Source organism: Scyliorhinus torazame, chromosome 1 (assembly GCF_047496885.1).
Source record: "Scyliorhinus torazame isolate Kashiwa2021f chromosome 1, sScyTor2.1, whole genome shotgun sequence".
Lineage (NCBI taxonomy): Eukaryota > Metazoa > Chordata > Chondrichthyes > Carcharhiniformes > Scyliorhinidae > Scyliorhinus > Scyliorhinus torazame.
In genome coordinates, this window is record NC_092707.1 from 102,764,521 (window position 1) to 102,785,170 (window position 20,650).

Sequence of the window (20,650 nt, forward strand, 5' to 3'; positions counted from 1 at the left end):
ACCCCTCCCGTATTTTTTAAATGTTTCCCCCAGTTCTAGACTCCCCCATAAGGGCATCCTGTCAGAATCCATCCCATCAGTCTCCTCACGATCTTGTATATTACAATAAGATCACCTCTTAATTTTCTACCCTCTAATGGATATAGATCTAACCTTTTCCCACAAGATAAGCTCCCATAGCACGTACCAGTCGAGTGAATCTTCCCTGAACTGCTTTAAAAAAAAAAATTTAGAGTACCCGATTATTTTTTTCCAATTAAGAGGCAATTTAGCGGGGCCAATCCACCTAACCTGCACATCTTTGAGTTGCGGGAGTGACGCCCACGCAAACACAGGGAGAATGTGCAAACCTCACACAGACAGTGACCTGGGGCCGGGATCAAACCCGGGTCTTCAACACTGTGAGGCAGCAGTGCTAACCACTGCACCGCCGTGCCGCCCCTCTGAATTGCTTCTAATGCATTTATATTCTGTCTTAAATAAGGAGATGCAGTAGGTGTCCTGAGAATAAGCAGCAAAGCCGGTCTGGTAGGGACTTGCATCACTACAAAGTGTTAGGAAACCAGTATCACCTTCCCCACCATCCAAAGGGGAGTTCTGTGGGAGGAAGGGATTGGACACTGGACAGCATTGTCTCAGGAACATTACAATTGAAGCTGCACGTGCAGACATTGAGCATCCAAGACTGTCACTGCCAGCTTGGGAGGAATAGGCAATTGTCTGGAATGGGTGTTGACGGCTGACTTCAGCGGCCTCCGAGGCACCCTGCAGACTGTTAAATGCAGCTCATTGGAGTTCCAGCCCTGGGGGCCCCAGCATCAGTGTGACCACTGGAAGCTCCAACAAGGCGACATCTTCAGAGGCTGGCTGAATGCCTTCTCAGCCCTGCCAGGCGGTGCCTGACAGCAAGTGGGCAGTGTCATCTGCTGTATTGTTATGAGTGGGTCCAATTGTTAGAGAGATACATGGACCTCCTGACTGCCGGGAAGATTTCACCCAGCAATAGTTGTTCCTCAGGAACCACTTCATCCAAATTTAAGTTCAGAATTCAATCAATCCGCAAAGGCCAGTCAACAAGTGGTAGAATATAGATGAGGCCGGGTTTGTCTGAGCACCTGAATAAAAGCTGAACCCCTGGAAAAAAAAGTATGTGGAATGGTCCATGATTTGCCACATCAACATGAAAACAGGAAGCAGTGGAGCCTCCACTATATGGAGCTGATATTTTAATGAGAGATGGTATGTGTTGCTAATTGGAGTGGTTTCCTATGACAGCAGTGACCTGAAGAGAATGTTGCTGAGCATAAGAAACATCAGTACTAATCTGATAGAGAGACATTTTCTTGATGTCTATTTGGAAAGAAAAAAAGCAAGACTCACTTCTCCATTGCATTTTTCACACCCTCAGGAGGCCTCGAAATGCTTTGCAACCAATGAAATACTTTTGAAATGTTGTCACTGTTGCAGCAAATTTGTGCACAGCAAGCTCCCACAAACAGCAATGAGATAATGACCAGACAAACTGTTTTTGAGATGTTAATTGAGGGATAAACCCTTGCCAGGATATGAGGGATAACTTCCTTTTCTTTGAAATAGTGCCATGGGATCTTTTATGTCTCCCTGGGAGTGCAAACAAGGCCCTAGTTTAATATCTGCTCCCAAAGAAGGTGCAACACTCCTTCAGTACTGCACAGGAATACCAGCCTGGATTATATGCTCAAATTCCTGGAGTGGGGCTTGAAGCCACAATCTTCAGGAGTGCTACCACTGCCAAGGCAGAACCTAGACCAGGAATTTCCAACCCCTCAGCCATGAGTATCACTTAAGTGCGGGTTGGGAAAATTTTGGAGATGGGTCAAAAATCAATTGACTTTTGGGATTACTAGTATTACCCAACCTGACCTCAATAGTGGCTAGGATACTGGACCGAAAACCCCAATATTTTATTTTATTTTTTTAAGACTGGAAAAATCAGTTTGCTCCAGAAGTGATTGTGTGAAAATATAGGGCTTGGTTATTTTCAAAGAAAACGTTATTATAACTACAATCTTAAACTTTTTAACTTCAAACCCGAAAAGTACTGCTTACACATACACCTTAAAACTACTACTCAATTTCCCATTAAACAACAAGAAAATACACATAACAGCCCTCAATCCAGCTTAAACAAGCAAGGCCTAAAGTGATACGTGCATTACACAGCAGATTCTGGCTCTTACGAGAATCCTTTCTTTATCTGAAGGTCTTCAAATGGCTGCTTCACTTGATTTGTTTCAGTCTTTCCCTTGTCTCCTGACAAGCCTGCTCTGCCTTTAAAATAGTATCACTTTGTAAACAATTTCTTGGAAAAGAATTGTGGACTGAGATTCAGGCAGATGGGAATTGAGCGTCTCTTTCTCTCAAAGCTTCCCCAAACTCACTACCTCTCCGCTATTACTTGTGGTCTCAAGAAAAATGAAGTTTGCCAGATCAGAGATCAGACTCCCAAAAGCCTTCCTCCAAAACCCTGTCCCTCTAACAGTTTTCTCCAAATTGCCTGACCCTCACAAAATTACTTTTCTGTCACTCTGAGCTCCACCCAGCACTGATCTTACCTCTTCAAGATGAAAAAACAGTATATCTAGGCAGGCAGGCTGCAAACCATTAACTCTTGAGGGACCTCCCGCAATCAAATCACACTAACCCCCAGGCTTTTAACCCTTAAATTGCCCACTACATTTATAATCCAATTTCCTAAAATCTTCCAATCGTCATCTTGGCCTCCTGCCTGCGATGGTGGCTGCTGTTGGTGGGACTGGAAAATCTTGCCACTAGTATGTGTTGAGGAAACAGGACTGATTCAGGCAGCGGAATAGAGACATGACCTCTCCCCTGGGATTTCCCACCTGGCAGAAAGAGAAAAGAGACTGGAAGTAGGTGTCTCTGCTGAGGGCGGAGGTTCCTACAGACACTGAGCTAATTTTCCTTTTTGTGCAGAAAGTTCCAAAGAAATTGGGAGATAGAAGACCTTGGCCAGTGGAGGACACAAATACCAACGTCAAAAGGAAATACCAGCACTCTGAACACAATTATAGTACAACATTGACCGCTGAAAGCCATGCTGATGTGACCCTGCTGAACATTACTGAAATCAAGCAAGAAGAATTCTGGAGACTGCCAACAGGTCAGTCTGCAAGATGTCCATATTACATTGTGAGACAAGGAGTGTAAAAAACATTCAGCTAATAGTCAAGCCTACGCACAACCCGTACTGTAGAATGGAGTACAGGAATGGAATATAGTACAGGATTATAAAAGCAGTCAATGTGCGGGAGGCGAAAGCTATCGGCCGCTCGGCCCCGTTCGCCATCTTGTGGGACAGGATGGCCCCAATACCATATGGGGTTGCATCACATGTGATGAGCAAAGGCTTTCCAGGATCATAGTGGGTTAGTAACCTAGACAACGACAATTGCTGTTTTACCCACCGGAAAGCGGTTTCTTGCGGCTGACCCCAAACCCAGGTGTGATTCTTCTTTAGCAGAAGGTGCAACTAAAGTGTAATTGCTAGATTGGGGAGGAACTTCCCATAATAGTTTACGAGACCGAGAAAAGAACAAAGATGCGAAGTGTCAGTCAGGGTGGGGGCCTGTTGAATTGCGCGCACCTTCTCTGCGACGGGGTGCAAACCTTCGCGGTCCTCCCGATAACCCAGGTAGACTACTTCCTTTGCCTTAAAGACGCACTTTGTGCGACGTAAACGGACTCCAGCCTCCGAAAAGCGTCCAAGGTCAGCCTCCAAATTTTCAAAATGTTCCTGCTCCGACATCCCTGTAATCAAAACGTCGTCTAAGTAGACCGCGACATGCGGTAAACCTCTCAAAATGCCCTCCATGACGCGTTGAAAAATAGCGCAGGCAGAGGATACCCCAAAGGGCAACCGTGTATATTCATACAGGCCCCGGTGTGTATTAATCATTACATGTGGCCGGAAGGCAGGGTCCAGCTCCAACTGTAGGTAGGCGTGACTCATATCTAATTTCGTGAACGAGAGTCCGCCTGCAAGCTTCGCGTAAAGATCCTCTATCGGTCGAGCCGGGAAGCGGTATTCACTGTAAGTTTATAGTCGCCGCACAACTGTGGCATCTGGCTTCATTACAGGTACAATTGGTGCTGCCCAGTCAGCGAAACGGACGGACCTGATAATGCCCAAAGTCTCCAAACGAGTGAGCTCTCCTTCTACCTTCTCGAGCAAGGCGTAAGGCACAGGGCGCGCCCGGAAATAGCGCGGCATGGCTGCTGGTTTGACTTGGCTATGGCCCCTTTTATTTTCCCCAAACCGGGCTGGAATACATCTGGGTACCGTCCTAGCACCTCAGTCAACCCTCCAGAATCTGTTTGGAGGATGTGCTGCCATTGCAGCTGCAAATTGCGCAACCAGTCCCGACCCAAAAGGCTGGGCCCATGGCCGCGCACCATGATAAGTGGGAAACGCCCCTCCTGGTGTCCATAAACAACAGGGGTCATCGTAGTTCCTGCAATGTCCAATGGTTCCCCCATGTAGGTGGCCAACCTGACCTGTGTGTCGGTTAATGCAAGGGCCTGTCTCCCCTGCTTGATGCGGTCGAATGTCCTCTGGGCGATCACTGAGACCGCTGCGCCAGTGTCCAACTCCATCTCAAGCGGGTGACCATTGACCCATACTGTCACCTTAATGGGGGCCACACGGGGAGCTGCCACACAATGCAGCTGCAGGCAGTCGTCCTCTGTCTCCATGTCCTCTGGAGTAGTCGCCGCAGGTTAATCCAAATGGAAAGTACGGCCCTTGGGCTGGCCCCAGTTTCTGTCGGAACGACGGCACCTCTAGCGCCCCCAGGACCGGCATCCCCGACGCGGGCGGTGCCCACAAGTCTGACACGGACATGGCTCCTCATCCATTGGTTCTGGTGAAGGCTCTCTTCGGGGAAGAATGTCCGACGGCCACTGGCGTCGATCCAGACATCGTCTCGCCCAAGGTACCGCAGGGGCGCTGGGGACAGTTTTGGATGGAAGGGGTTGTGCCTCAAGGCATGCACCTCCATTCCCTGTAGCTCCTGCACTCCCCGTTCTGCGCTCTCTCGGGATAATAATATTTAAATGGACTGTTGAAAAGTCAATGTTGGCTCAGCTAACAACTTTCTCTGGGTGGCCGCATTGTTAATACCGCAAACCAAACGGTCGCGTAACATTTCTGACAAGGTCTCGCCATAGTCACAGTACTCCGCAATCCTGCGTAGCCTGGATAGAAAATCGGCAAGGGATTCTCCAGGTGTCCTCTCAGCGGTATTAAACCGGTAACGCTGGACTATCGTGGATGGGGTTGGGTTAAAATGTTGCCCCACTAAGTTCACAAGTTCATCAAACGTTTTGGTGTCCGGCGCAGCTGGGTACGTAAGGCTCCTAATTACCCCAAACGTATGCGGGCCGCAGGCGGTGAGCAATATGACCACCTGGCGCTCGTTTTCGGTGATATTGTTTGTCCGGAAATAGTAACGCATCCGTTGTGCGTACTGGTTCCAGCTTTCCAGCGCAGCGTCAAAAACATCCAAACGTCCGTGCAGAGGCATGGTGTAATAGAAAACAACTTCCAACCTGTATCCAAAAAAAATCCAGGGAGCTGGCTTTAGCAGTGTAGACAGCTATTCGTAACCCTCATCGCCAGTTTTGTGAGGGCCACGAAGAATTCAGCACGAGTTGAAGGATAGAAAGAAATAACAAGATGCACTACAGGAACTCACCAAGGTCCTCCAGGAGCACCTTCCAAACCACAACTGTTTCCATCTAGAAGGACAAGGGCACCAGACAAATGGTAACACCACCAACTGAAAGTTCCCCTCCAAGTCACTCACCATCCTGACTTGGATATAAATCGTCACTTCTTCACTGTCTCTAGGTCAAAGTCTTGGAATGACCTCCCTAACAGCACAGTGGGTGTACCTACACCACTGGGACTGCAGCAATTTGACTCGGCAGCTCTCCACCACCTTCGCAAGGACAATTAGGGATGGGTAACAAATTGTCGTCTAGCCTAGCTCGTATAGTTATGTTGGAGCTGTACAAAACCTTGGTTAGACCACAGCTCGAGTACTATGTGCAGTTCTGGTCGCCTCACAGTAGGAAGGATGTGATTGCACTGCAGAGGCTGCAGCGAAGATTCAACAGGATGTTGCCTGGGATGGAGCATTTGAGCTATAAAAAGAGGTTGGATATTCTTGGATTGTTTTCTTTAGAGCAGAGAAGGCTGAGGGGAGACCAGATTGAGGTGTAGAAGATTTTTTCCTTTTTATAAATTTAGAGTATTTTTTTTCCAATTAAGAGGCAATTTAGCACGGCCAGTCCACCTAATTTGCACGTCTTTGGGTTGTGGGGGTGAAACCCGCGCAGACACTGGGAGAATGTACAAACTCGACACGGACAGTGACCCGGGGCCGGGTTTCGAACCCGGGTCCTCAGCGCCGTAGTCCCAGTGTGGAACGCTACACCACGTGCCGCCCGAGGTGTAGAAGATTATGACGGGTATGGACAGGATGAATAGGAAGCAGCTATTCCCCTTACCTGAAGTGTCAATAATGAGGGGGCATAAGGTGAGGGGATTTGAGGAAAAAGAATTTCACCCAGAGGAGGGTGGGAGTCTTGAATGCAATGCTGGGGAGGGTAGCAGAGGCTAGAAACCTCACAACCTTTAAAAAGTATGTGGATGATCACTTGAAGTGTCATAACATTCAAGGCTACGGGCCAAGTGATGGAAAGTGGGATTAGTGCAGTTTTGTTGGTGTAGACTTAATGGACCGAAGGGCCTCTTCTGTACTCATGGCTGGAATTCTCTGACTGTCGTGATTCACTTTTCCCGTTGGCAGTGCACCCTTGCCCGTGAGTTTCCCGGCGGTGTAGGGTGGCTTCAATGGGAATCCCATTGACAAGCGGCAAGAATAGAGAATCCCGCCGCCAGTGAACGGTGCTCCGCCGAGAAACACATGGCTGGGAAACCGGAGAATCCAAACCCACGACTCTGTGACTCAGTGGGCGGGATTCTCCGACCCCACGCCGGGTCAGCGAATCCCGGGGGGGGGGCACGAATCCCGACGCCGGCTGCTGTATTCTCTGGTCCAGTTTTCGGGCAGGGGCAGGGTACACGCCACGCCAGTCGGGGACCATTGCCCCCTGGCAATTCTCCAGGCCCTGATGGGCTGGGCGGCCGTCTGTTTTTGGCCAGTCTCACCGGCGTGGGTTATGCATGGTCCCACACGGCTGGACCTGGCAGGTAAATCGGCGTTGGGGGGGGGGGGGGGGGGGGGGGATCCGACCCCGGGCTGCGGGGGAAGGGGGGGGTCCACGGTGTCCTGGCCTGTGATCGGGACCCACCGATCTGCGGGCGGGCCTGTTCCATCCTTCCTTCCGAGCCAGCCCCTGTAGGGCTCCACCATGGCCGGTGCAGGGAAGAGAACACCCCGCGCATGCGACAAAGTACGCCAGCTGGTCTGTGCATGCGCGGAACCACGGCGGCAGTTCCACGCATGCACGAGATCACACCGGCCCTTCGACGCATGCGCGAACACGCACAGTTCCTTCGGCGCCGGCTGGAGCGGCGCCAAACCCTCCGCTGTCCACCTAGCCCCCGGAAGTGCGGAGAATTCTGCACTTTCGGGGGCTGTTGACCCCGGTGTGGTTGGCGCCGGTTCTCCCGCTGGCGCGGGGACTTAGTCCCCAGAAGGGAGAATCCCGCTTAATGACTCTAGCCAGCGACACCCACAACCTGTAAAGTGAATAAGAAATAAAGATGTGTTTAAGGGGCAGCCGGGCAATCAGACGAGGGAGAAGGGAATAGAGGGTTGCAATGATAGATTGAGATGGGGAAAGATGGGCGGAGGCTAGAGTAGAGAATAAACCCTAGCATGGACTGGTTGGGCTGAATGCTCTGTTTCTGTGCCTTACATCCTATGAGTACTGCACAAGTTAGGTAGAGTAAAGCAGAAGTTCCCAACCACTTGGAGTAGCCTAACTAAATCTTCATTTTGTCTCTCTGGATTTAACATTTCCACTTGATATAATTAGGATCAGTTTGTTTCATAGCAACATTGTGTGCTCAGGTTCTCAGGGCGGGATTTTCCGGCCATTCCCACCAGCGGGGCCTTTCGGTCCTGTCCACAGCAACCACCGGCTGCAGGTTCTCCAGCGGCAAAGGGTGCAAATAATGGGAAATCCCATTGGCAGCAGTGGGACCGGAAGATCCTCCGGCCAGTGGTGGGCCACCCTCCACCGCTACCAAACATGTGGGGGGCATGGAAAATCCCACACTTAGGTTTGAAGGAAATCCAAGCCTGCAGTGTTCACCATTTCCCATCATAGCTCATCCCTCCACGAGTCTACTGTGGAGACCCTCTAACATCCTCACTCTCCCATCAAAGTCTAACTCAATGTTTGAATCTCTGCAGTTCGGTGTCTGACTCGGCCACTGCACTTAACCTACTCTATCACAGTCACAAATGTATGGCTGTGACCGTGGCAAACTCTCCTTCCTCAACCTTGTCTTTTCTGTAGCCTTTGACATGATAGAGGACGCAATCCTACTGCAAATTGTTTTTCACTGTTCAGGGATGTGGGTGTTGCCAGCATTTATTGCCCATCCCTAATTGCCCTTGAACTGGGTCAGAGGGCAGTTAAGAGTCAACCACATTGCTGTGGGTCTGGAGTTACATGTAGGCCAGACCAGATCTGGAGTCACATGCGGCCAGACAAGGTAAGGATAGCATGTTTCCTTTCCTAAAGAACATTATCACGACCCCCTAGGCTAGTGCGCGGTCAATTCCAGCCCCACTTGAGCCGGAGACGCAACACAGGTGAAATTATATTTTATTTTAAATACCCGAGGTCCTTGGTTGAGCCCAATAAACTATAGTCACTAGGTTTATAAGTTTAAAACACAAGTAACCTTTTATTATGTACAGTATTGTAATTAAACAGAGGGCAGCACAGTGGCACACTGGATAGCACTGCTGCCTTACGGCGCCGAGGTTCGATCCCAGCTCTGGGTCACTGTCCGTGTGGAGTTTGCACATTCTCCCCGTGTTTGCGTAGGTTTCGCCGCCACAAGCCAAAGATGTGCAGGGTAGGTGGATTGGCCACGCTAAATTGCCCCTTAATTGGAAAAAATGAATTGGACACTCACATTTTCTTTTTTTTTAATAAATTTAAAGTGACTATCTACTATCCTTTTTCCAAACCCCCTTCCTAACTCGCCCCATTCCCTTTCTAACTCGCCCCACTCTCAAGATACACACACACCAACACACACACACACACACAGACAAACGACACATAGGGGAAAGGACGGTAGAAAGGGAAAGGAAATATCAATCAAAATGAAGCATAAGGATCTTCGAAGCACTGGAATGCTTTCCAGTCAATGTCTTGCTGAAGTTCAGGATTTCATTTTGGTACTTCTTCAGTCTAGGCTTGAGATGGTTTTCTCGGGAATGGTTGTCTACCTTTGCAGACTCAGCATAATTTCAGGTTCACAGCAAATGATGTGCTGGGTACCCACTGATTTCTGAATAATACTGCAGTTTTTCACTTCAGCAAGCAGGAGACAGACAGAGAGAGAGAGTGTTCCTTTCACTTCCAAGGTCTAGACATTTCTGCCAAGTTCTCTCAAAGTGTAGCCATCTCAGATAGCCACCTGCAAAGGACCATGGGAATTATGGCTAACCCAGGACTCAGGCACACTCCGAGCTTGTGTGTGTATTTGCAACCCAGATAGCTAGACGCGATCAAAACCCCCGCTCATTTGCATTCTGATGGCCCATTTCCCCAGAACAAAAGGACTGTACTCAGGTAACCGATGCAGATTAACCGGCGCCACTCCCTTTCCTAAGAAAGCCCAAACAGCCAAGGTCAATGACCAGCCCAGCCATCAAGGCACCCGCCCCTTTATTGCTCAAAATCGAAGACAGTGATCGAAGCCTGTCGAATTATTGGGTCTAAAGCTAAGGACCACCCCAAAGAGCGCAAAATCCCAGAGGGATAAAAAGAGACACAGCTGTGTTTGGTCGCTCTTGGCCCCGGCCTACGCCTAAAACCAAGTGTAGCATTACGACCAGAAGACAAGTTCAAGACCAACGATCACTACCAGACGGATGAGCCCAGCAGAAACAAAGCCACTTCTTCTACCCAGCCACGCAAGATCCGAACAAAGGCCTTGCTCATCTGCAAAGAGCCGGTTGCCCTGAAGTTAAGTATAGGTTATTGTAGTTGTTAGGTGTAGTTTAACTTGTAGTGTTTTATTTGGCATGTCAAAGTAATCCTTGTGTGTAAATAAACTATCTTTGAACTTGAACTGACTAACTGGTTGTTTAGTCTTTGATCGATATCCGGTAAAGCCTTGTGGTGGTATCATTTGATACCTGGCGACTCTGAAAAGCAATATTATCATTAATAACTGCCATATCTAGTTAATTTGGCAACATTATTGGTGACGCTGGTGGGATAGTATTCCACTCATTAAAAAGAGCAACAAAAGCAACATGCAGCAACCAATCACTGACCATTGTCATCAGAAGACTGTACCTGGCCAACTCGCTGGTTGCCAATTAACCAATCGAACCAACTCCCTCTACAATCTGGTTCCTAAGATCCATCCAGTGCTGAGGAGTCTGGTTTCTCCTCTCCAAAATACAAAGCCTGGGGACACAATGTCCTGGCAAGCAGGCTGTTTCAGCTGTGAGTCTTCTGCTCAAAGGCACCATGGTTATGTGTCCACCGACCAAAATAATAAAAATCAATTAAAGGAGATGGGAGCAAAGGAAATAAACAGGAAGGACTCTTACAGAATTTATGAAACAGATAGGTGTGTTTTTTATGACGATCAATGGTGAAAAGGGAGTAGAAGGGCAGCACGGTGGTGCAATGGTTAGCATTGCTGCCTCACGGCGCCGAGGTCCCAGGTTCGATCCCAGCCCTGGGTTACTGTCCGTGTGGAGTTTGCACATTCTCCCCGTGTCTGTGTGGGTTTCACCCCCACAACCCAAAGATGTGCAGGCTAGGTGGATTGGCCATGCTAAATTGCCCCTTAATTTAAAAATGAATTGTGTACTCTAAATTAAAAAAAAAGAAAAGGGAGTAGAGAAATAATAATAATCTGCTGCAATTAATTAAAGGCTTCTCACAAATTTGGCATGTAATCATGCATAAATCCAGTCAAGCACAGTGAAACTACAATCAAGCACTACTCATTAAGGTCCTGCAGGCAGTTACATTTGTTTTAAAAAGAAGTAAAAGATACATTTATATGCAAGCATTTTTCTGAGCCTTATTGAGATCTCTGGATTGAGGGGACTTTTGATATCATTGATGTGAAACCATAACATAAGGAGCAGGTTCAATGTTATATGGCCTCCTTAAAACATGGAACAAGTTAATCTAATGTTGGAAACTCAGGCTTTTCTAGCAGCTGATGGTTTACTATTTTTACACAGACAAAATTAATAGAATATCACCTGAAAACATTACGCAGAAAGGGACCCCCAGAAAGGTAAGAGATCCCTTCACAAAGGTAAAAACGATTTTTGCCGCATTGAAAACACCCACTGTATAATGAATACACAGGGGAACTTTACCCAAAGCCTAGAAAGTCAGGGTATCTGGGCTTATGGTTTTGAGGATATCTGGGTTGATGGGGTCTGCTATCTGGGATTATGGGGTCTGCTATCTGGGTTTATGGGGTTTGATGATACCTGGGTTTATGGGGTTTGATGATATCTGGGTTTATGGGGTTTGATGATATATGGGTTTACGGGGTTTGATGTTATCTGGGTTTATGGGGTTTGATGATATATGGGTTTACGGGGTTTGATGTTATCTGGGTTTATGGGGTTTGATGATATCTGGGTTTATGGGGTTTGATGATGTCTGGGTTTACGGGGTTTGATGTTATCTGGGTTTATGGGGTTTGATGATATCTGGGTTTATGGGGTTTGATGATGTCTGGGTTTATGGGGTTTGATGATGTCTGGGTTTATGGGGTTTGATGATGTCTGGGTTTACGGGGTTTGATGTTATCTGGGTTTATGGGGTTTGATGATGTCTGGGTTTATGGGGTTTGATGATGTCTGGGTTTATGGGGTTTGGTACCTGGGTTTATGGGGTTTGATGATGTCTGGGTTTATGGGGTTTGATGATGTCTGGGTTTACGGGGTTTGATGTTATCTGGGTTTATGGGGTTTGATGATATCTGGGTTTATGGGGTTTGATGATGTCTGGGTTTATGGGGTTTGATGATGTCTGGGTTTATGGGGTTTGATGATGTCTGGGTTTATGGGGTTTGATGATGTCTGGGTTTATGGGGTTTGATGATGTCTGGGTTTATGGGGTTTGATGATGTCTGGGTTTATGGGGTTTGATGATGTCTGGGTTTATGGGGTTTGATGATGTCTGGGTTTATGGGGTTTGATGATGTCTGGGTTTATGGGGTTTGATGATGTCTGGGTTTATGAGGTTTGGTATCTGGTTTTATGGGGTTTGATAGCTGGGTTTATGGGGTTTGATAGCTGGGTTTATGGGGTTTGATAGCTGGGTTTATGGGGTTTGATAGCTGGGTTTATGGGGTTTGATAGCTGGGTTTATGGGGTTTGATAGCTGGGTTTATGGGGTTTGATAGCTGGGTTTATGGGTTTGATAGCTGGGTTTATGGGGTTTGATAGCTGGGATTATGGGGTTTGATAGCTGGGTTTATGGGGTTTGGTATCTGGGTTTATGGGGTTTGATGATGTCTGGGTTTATGGGGTTTGATAGCTGGGTTTATGGGGTTTGATAGCTGGGTTTATGGGGTTTGATAGCTGGGTTTATGGGTTTGATAGCTGGGTTTATGGGGTTTGATAGCTGGGTTTATGGGGTTTGATAGCTGGGTTTATGGGGTTTGATAGCTGGGTTTATGGGGTTTGATAGCTGGGTTTATGGGGTTTGATAGCTGGGTTTATGGGGTTTGATAGCTGGGTTTATGGGGTTTGATAGCTGGGTTTATGGGGTTTGATAGCTGGGTTTATGGGTTTGATAGCTGGGTTTATGGGGTTTGATAGCTGGGTTTATGGGGTTTGATAGCTGGGTTTATGGGGTTTGATAGCTGGGTTTATGGGGTTTGATAGCTGGGTTTATGGGGTTTGATAGCTGGGTTTATGGAGTCTCCGTCTCCGGGCTACCAGGAAGCAAAGGCCAGAACGTCTGCCTCTTTCTCCTCCTGGATTCCCGGATCTTCCGACACCCCGAAAATCACCACCTCTGGACCCAGCGCCACCCTTGTTTTTAACACCATGGACATGACGTCCACAAACCCCTGCCAAAATCCCCAAAGCTTTGGACATGTCCAAAACATGTGGACATGGTTCACCGTTTCTCCCGCACATTTGTGCCCCTGTCCTCCACCCCAAAAAATCTGCTCATCCGGGCCGCTGTCATGTGGGTCTGGTGAACAACCTTAAATTGTATCAGGCTGAGCCTGGCACATGTTGCGGACGTGTTGACTCTACTCAACGCGTCTGCCCAGAATCCATCCTCGATCTCACCTCCCAGCTCCTCCTCCCACTTGCGCTTCAGCTCCTCAGCCTGCGTCTCCTCCGACCCCATAAGCTCCTTTATAGATGTCCGAGATGCTCCCCTCCCCTACCCACCCTCTGGAAATTACCCAATCCTGAATCCCCCTTAGCGGTAGGAGCGGGTAGGTTGCCACCTGTTTACAAAGGAAGTCCCGCATCTGCAGATATCTGAATTTGTTTCCCCTCGCCAGCCCAAACTTTTCCTCCAGCGCCCCCATACGCGGAAAGCTCCCCTCTATGAACACATCCCTCATCCTCTCAATCCCCGCTCTCTGCCATACCCCGGAACCCCCCATCCATACTCCCTGGGGCAAACCGGTGGTTATCACAGATTGGGGCCCAGACCGATGCTCCCACTGCTCCCACATGCCGCCTCCACCGGCCCCAAACTCTGAGGGCCGCCACCACCATGGGGCTGGTGGAGTACCGAACCGGCGGGAACGGCAGAGGCGCAGTTACCAACGCCCCCAGACTGGTGCCCTTACAAGAAGCCGCCTCCATATGCACCCACGCCGAACACTCCCCCACCACCCAGTTCCTGATCATGGCTATGTTAGTCGCCCAGTAATAGTTGCTAAAATTCGGCAACGCCAGCCCGCCCTCTCCCCGGCTCCGCTCGAGCATTACCTTCCTTACCCGCGGGGTCTTGCCCGCCCAGACGAAGCCCGTGTTCACCCTGTTGACCCGCTTAAAAAAGAACCGTGGAATAAAAATGGGGAGACATTGAAATACAAATAGGAACCTTGGGAGGACCGTCATTTTCACCGTTTGTACCGTCCCGGCCAGCGACAACGGGAGCACGTCCCATCTCCGGAAATCGTCCTCAATTGGTCCACTAGCCGGGCCAGATTCAGTTTATGCAGCCGGTCCCATTCCCGCGCCACTTGGATGCCCAAGTACCTAAAACTACCCCCTACTGACCTAAACGGCAGCTCCCCCAGTCGCCCCTCCTGTCCCCTCGCCTGAACCACAAACATCTCACTCTTATCCATGTTTAGCATATACCCCGAAAACCGGCCGAATTCCCCTAAAATCTTCATGATTTCCTCCATCCCCTCTACTGGGTCCGAAACGTACAGAAGCAGGTCACCTGCATAGAGCGAAACCCTGTGCTCCCCACCCCCCCATAGCCAGCGCAAGCAACAGTGGGGAGAGGGGGCAGCCCTGTCTCGTCCCCCGGTGCAGTCTAAAATAGTCCGAAGTTGTTGTGTTCGTCCGCACACTTGCCACCGGAGCCTGATACAGTAACCTGACCCACTCAATAAAGCCTCGCCCGAATCCAAACCGTTCCAGTACCTCCCACAGATAATCCCATTCTACCCGATCAAAAGTCTTTTCTGCATCCATTGCGATCACTACCTCCAGCTCCCTACCTTCCAGGGGCATCATGATCACATTTGACAGCCTTCTTACATTGGCCTACCCTTAACAAACCCCGTCTGGTCCTCCCCAATAACGTCCGGAACACAGTCCTCAATCCTGGAGGACAAGACTTTGGCCAGCAATTCGGCATCCACATTCAGCAGGGAGATCGGCCTGTAGGACCCTCACAGTTCCAGGTTCTTGTCCCGCTTAAGAATCTGCGAAATCATTGCCTGTGGCATCGTCAGGGGCAGCACCCCTCTTTCCCTTGCCTCATTCAACATCCTCAACAACACTGGCCCCAGTATCTCCAAGAACGTTTTATAAAACTCCACTGGGTACCCGTCCGGACCCGGGGCTGTACCCGCCTGCATGGCCTTCAAGCCCTCCACTATCTCTTCCAGCCCAACTGGGACCCCAGCCCTTCTACCCGCTCTCCGTCCACCGTTGGGAAATTCAGCCCCTCCAAGAAGCGCCTCGTCCCCTCTGGCCCCGTAGGGGGTTCCGACCTGTACAGCCTGCTGTAAAAATCTCTAAATGCCTTATTCACCCCTACTGAATCACCAACCAGGTTCCCATCTCTGTCCTTTACTTTCCCTATCTCCCTAGCTGCCTCCCTCTTCCTAAGCTGCTGTGCAAGCATTCTGCTAGCCTTCTCCCCATGTTCATAAATCGCCCCCCTCACCTTTCTCAGCTGCTCCACCGCCCTCCCTGTGGTCAGCAAGCTAAACTCCGCCTGCAGCCTCCGCCTCTGAGGTCTCCGCATACCTCCTATCGATCTGTAATATCTCCTTTACCAGTCTGTCCGTCTCTGCCCTGTCCACCTTCTCCCTAAGGGCCCGGATCGAGATTAGCTCCCCCCTGACCACCGCCTTCAGTGCTTCCCAAAACACTGCTGCCGAAGTTCCTCCCCCCCACCCCCCCCATCAGCTCCATGAACCCTCTTAGTTCCTTTGCCATTGTTGGCACCCTGCCCGTTTTCAAGCTTGACCGGTCTAAGCCCGGGTCCATAACTGTATTGAAGTCCCCTCCCATGACCAACCTGTGCGAGTCCAGGTCCGGTATCTTCCCCAGCATCCTCTTTATGAACTCCACATCATCCCAATTTGGCGCATGCACATTCACTAATACCACCTGCACCCCCTCCAGTTTCCCACTGACCATAATGTACCGACCTCGCACATCCAAAATTATTCTACCTGCCTCAAACACCACCCAGTTATTGATCAGGATCCCGACCTCTCTAGCCTTTGAATCTAGTTCCGAATTAAACACCTGACTGACCCAGCCTTTCCTCAATCTAACCTGGTCCGTTACAGTAAAGTGCTTCTCCTGCAACATTACCACGTCCGCCTTCAGTCCCCTAAGATGCGCGAACACACGTGCACTTTTGACCGGCCCATTTAATCCTTGAACATTCCAGGTGGTCGGCCTAGTTGGGGGGCTCATTGCCCCACCCTCCGCCGATCAGTCATCCCCTCTTTTTAGGCCCGCCACCAGCCCGTGATCCGCGCCGCCACCGGTCCATCCCCAGGCAGCCCCCGACCTCCTCTGCTTTCCTAAATCAAACATACGCACACACCCCACTGCGCGTCCGAGAGCTAGCTCACCCAGCTAGCTTGGTGGCCCCCATCCCATCCCCGGCGCCAGATAGTCTCCCACCTATTGTTCCCTCCCCACCCTCCCACCCCCCGCTCATGCAAACAAACTCCGACATCAAACAATCCCCACACAATTGCCCAACCGAAAAACACCAAGATCAAAACTAAACACACCTCCATCCCCCAACAGTGCAAATGAAAACCTAAACTCACCCAGCTCTACTGCTGGTTCCTAGCAAAATGAGAAACTTTTTACGAAAATAGAGAAACAAAACAGAGAAAACAGAAACACGAACGTTGCAGCCAAGTTCAAAAGTTCTCAGTCCTTCGCCAGCCCTTGCAACGTCCAACGCGTCCTCAGGCGACTCAAAGTAAAAGTGCTGACCCTCATGCGTGACCCAGAGATGGGCTGAGTATAACAGTCCAAACTTCACCTTTTTCTTGAAAAGGATCGCCCTGATCTGATTGAAGCCTGCCCTCCCCCTGACCATCTCCACGCTCAGGTCTTGGTAAACCCGCAGGATGCTATTGTCCCACTTACAGCTCCGTGTCTGCTTGGCCCACTGTAGAATATGCTCCTTATCCGAGAACCTGTGGAATCTCACCACCATAGCCCTCGGGGGATCTCCCATTCGCGGCTTCCTCGCAGGTGCTCTGTGAGCCCTATCCACCTCCACGGGCCGGGAGAATGCCCCATCCCTCCCCCAGCAACTTCTCAAACATGTCTGCGATGTATGCCCCAGCGTCCGTTCCTTCGGACCCCTCCGGGAGCCTGACAATTCTTAGGTTCTGCCAGCAGGACCTATTCTCTAGGTCCTCCACCTTCTCCAGAACTTCTTTTGCTGGTCCCTCAGCATCCTCACCTCCAGCTCCACCGCAGTCTGATGCTCCTCCTGCTCAGCCAGCGCCTTCTCCACCTTCTGGATCGCCCGATCCTGGGCGTCCAATCTGAGCTCCAATCGCTCAATCGACGCTTTTATCGGGTCCAAGCAGTCCCGTTTCTGCGTAGCAAAGCCCTCCTGGATGACTTGCATCAGCTGCTCCATAGACTGCTGTGTCGACAAGCCCGAGGTTCGCCCCTCCGCCATGCTGTCCCCTGTTGCAACTATATCCCAAGTCTTCTCTGTCTTCATGTTTCTGCCCTTACGAACACTTCTAGTCCTTTTCTCCATGCACCGAAGTGGGAATTCAATAGAGAATTGTCACTGACATCCGTTCTACAATTCAAGTCCGTTAAGAAATCGGGGGAAAAGGTCCAAAAGTCCGACCAGAGCGGGAGCCACCAAATGTGCGACTTACTCCTTCATAGCCACCACCAGAAGTCGTGCCCCCCCCCCCCCCCCCGCCCGGGTACTTGATCCCTCCACCAGGGCGGTCGTGAACTGAGTCGTGGTTAGAACCATGACGTCGAGAACCCAGCCAGTTTTGCCCGGAGAATCGTGGGGAAGGCCTCTGTCAATGGCCGCCCAGCCGCGTCGCGTAATCCGTGAGCGAGCAATTTTCCGGGGACCGGAGAATCGCGGGAGCAGCGCCAGCTACGATTCTCGTGTGAATGGGGATTCTCCACCCCCACGCCGAACGCAATTTCAGCGAGGGGCTGCGGAGAATCCAGCCCCTTGCCTTTGGGAAGACAAGCCAGCCAATATTGGAGCCGGTCCTTGACTGGATAAATGGGTTCGTTTGTGGCAGGATTGGCATCTGGCTGTAAAACCACCCACCAAATCCAAAAATGATGGTGGATATGAATGTATGTGGAGAGGGGTGATCAACCAGCTTTGTTGTGGCCCTATGTTACATAGGCAAAACTGATAGAGAGAGGAGAATAAGGTGGGATTTAGTGGCATCAATATTCTTTTCATCTTTTTCAGTTTATATTATCCCCCCTGACTGAAGTTCAGGAAGAGTCATCGTCCTTGGCGATGAGCACTGAGGATATCGTGCCACTGCCTGATCGCGTGGGGAAAAACATGTCTAACTGGAGCAGAGGAGATCATTATCAAGATAAGACATTGGCAATACAGCTCAGTCAAGAACTGGGTGGAAATCCACTTGTATTTTTCCAACTGCAGACCACAGGAATGGGTCAGATTATTATGTCATTTCCAGTTTTCGCTTCCCTTCCTCATTATGTGTGCTTGGATTTGTTAATAGTCCTGTTTCCAGTGACTGGGAGATGGAGTTAGCCTGGGCTCTGCTTCATGGAATTATTCATTACTCTAGGCTCAGGTGAATAACTGATGTTAAGTACAGGAATAGGCCATTCAGCCCCTCAAGCCTGTTTTGCAGTTCAATGAGATATACGTGATCTAGATCCATATAACCCCCTTAACACCATATCCCTTAATACTTTTAGTTTAAAAAGATTTATCAATCACTTTTAAAATTAACAATTGATCAAGCATCACTTTCCATTTGCAGCAAATGTTCCAAACTTCCACTGGCCTTTGTCGAGAATTATTTCCTAATTTGACTCATGAAAGGTCCGACTAATTTGGAGATCATGGGCATGATTAAGCCATTGGGTTGTGTCTGGCTGGGTGTGGCAGTGAATCACGGCCGAGCCCAAATCGGGCTGTGCGCTGAGCTGATCGTGAATCATCCGCCATGTGGCACCCGGCACGATCGGGATCACGCCCTCACTGGGCGCCGCGAGGCAGCAGTGCTAACCACTGTGCCACCGTGCTGCCACAGGAAAAACATACTTGACGTCATCCTCACCATATAAGGGAGGGTGAGGGGGGTATGAAGGATGGGGGGGCGAAGGCAGTATTTAGGAGCCTCATGAAGGTTGGGGAGGTAAGAGGGGGTCCTGAAAGGCGGGGAAAAAGGGAGGGTGGAGCAGCCAGTAAGGGGGAGGAGCCCTCAGTGACCCCATAGTGGGTTGTCCTCATGAGGGGGATGCAGGTGGAGGTTAATACCCATGTGTGCGGGAGGTGACATTGCCTGTGGGTGGGGGGCGTGGGGGGGACCCTCAAGATCACTGAGAGATGGGGGCACCCTTTCAAAATGCCATCCTGATCTCTATGGAGCTGGTGTGGCTGGCAGTTTCAGCTCCTCACTGCTTAAAACATTTTGAAATGTGGGCTGGACCAAGGAGAAACTTCCCAAGGCCCAAAGAAATTACTTGTGGGTGAATCCAGGTCTGGATCTCACCCAAACGTCTGGCAAGATACAGCTCGCCAAACCCGCTCAAAATGATACTTGGCTGAATCGTGCCCTGTGTGCCTTTCACCCTTGACTCCTCAATCAGCAGAAAAGGTTTTTTTTTAGTTACCCTCTCCCATTAATACCTTAAACCTCAATCAAATCACCTCTTATCAGTCTAAATTCCAAAGAATACAATCCTAGTTTGTGTAACCACACCTCATAATTTAACTCTTTTGAGTCCAGCTCTCACTCTGCACTCCCTCCAAGGCCAATATGTTCTGTGGTGAATTTAGTCTGAGCTCTGGTTAGCAGGAGGTGCATGTTTGGGTTCTGGTGACTGGGAGACTCTGGTAACAAGAATAGATCTGAATCCTGTTTAGTGAAATTATCCATTAATGTGTACTCCGGTTAGTGGGATTATTAATTATTGTGGGTTCTGGTTCATGGCATAATTAGTCTGTGCTCTGGTTTAGTCTACTTTCTGGTTAATGAGGGGTGTAATTAGTCAATATTCTAGTTAGTGGTGCAGGTATTCTGGGTGTAAGCTACTGGGTGGTTCAATTGGACTCTGATTAGTAAATTTGTAATTAGGAAGTGCTCTAGTTACTAGGAAGTGCAGTTAATTTAATCTGTTTTATGGGAAGTTGAGTTATCTGGTGCTCTAATCAGTGGAATGATTAATTAGTATGTTGCAGTTACTGGGAGGTGCAGTTAACCTGGGCTCTGGCTCATGGATTATTAACTAGAACACAAACTAATGTACAAGTGTTGTGTGTCTCAGCGCTGGTTACTGGGAAGTAGTTGTTTTTTTGTTTTTTAATTTTAGAGTACCCAATTACTTTTTTCCAATTAAGGGGCAATTTTAGCGTGGCCAATTCACCTAACCTGCACATCTTTTGGGTTGTCGGGGTGAAACCCACGCAGACATGGGGAGAATGT

General features: G+C 49.4%; 1 protein-coding gene across 1 annotated transcript in view; it reads left to right on the top strand.

The window, feature by feature from the left end:
• Window positions 1–20,650, top strand: part of LOC140410653 (protein PML-like) — a 39,353-nt gene that overhangs the window by 15,571 nt on the left and 3,132 nt on the right. The window contains exons 7-9 of the mRNA XM_072499032.1: window positions 2,977–3,163; window positions 11,490–11,545; window positions 18,433–18,646. Coding sequence (XP_072355133.1) covers window positions 2,977–3,163; window positions 11,490–11,545; window positions 18,433–18,646 — 457 coding nt within the window. The remainder of the gene's footprint in view (window positions 1–2,976; window positions 3,164–11,489; window positions 11,546–18,432; window positions 18,647–20,650) is intronic.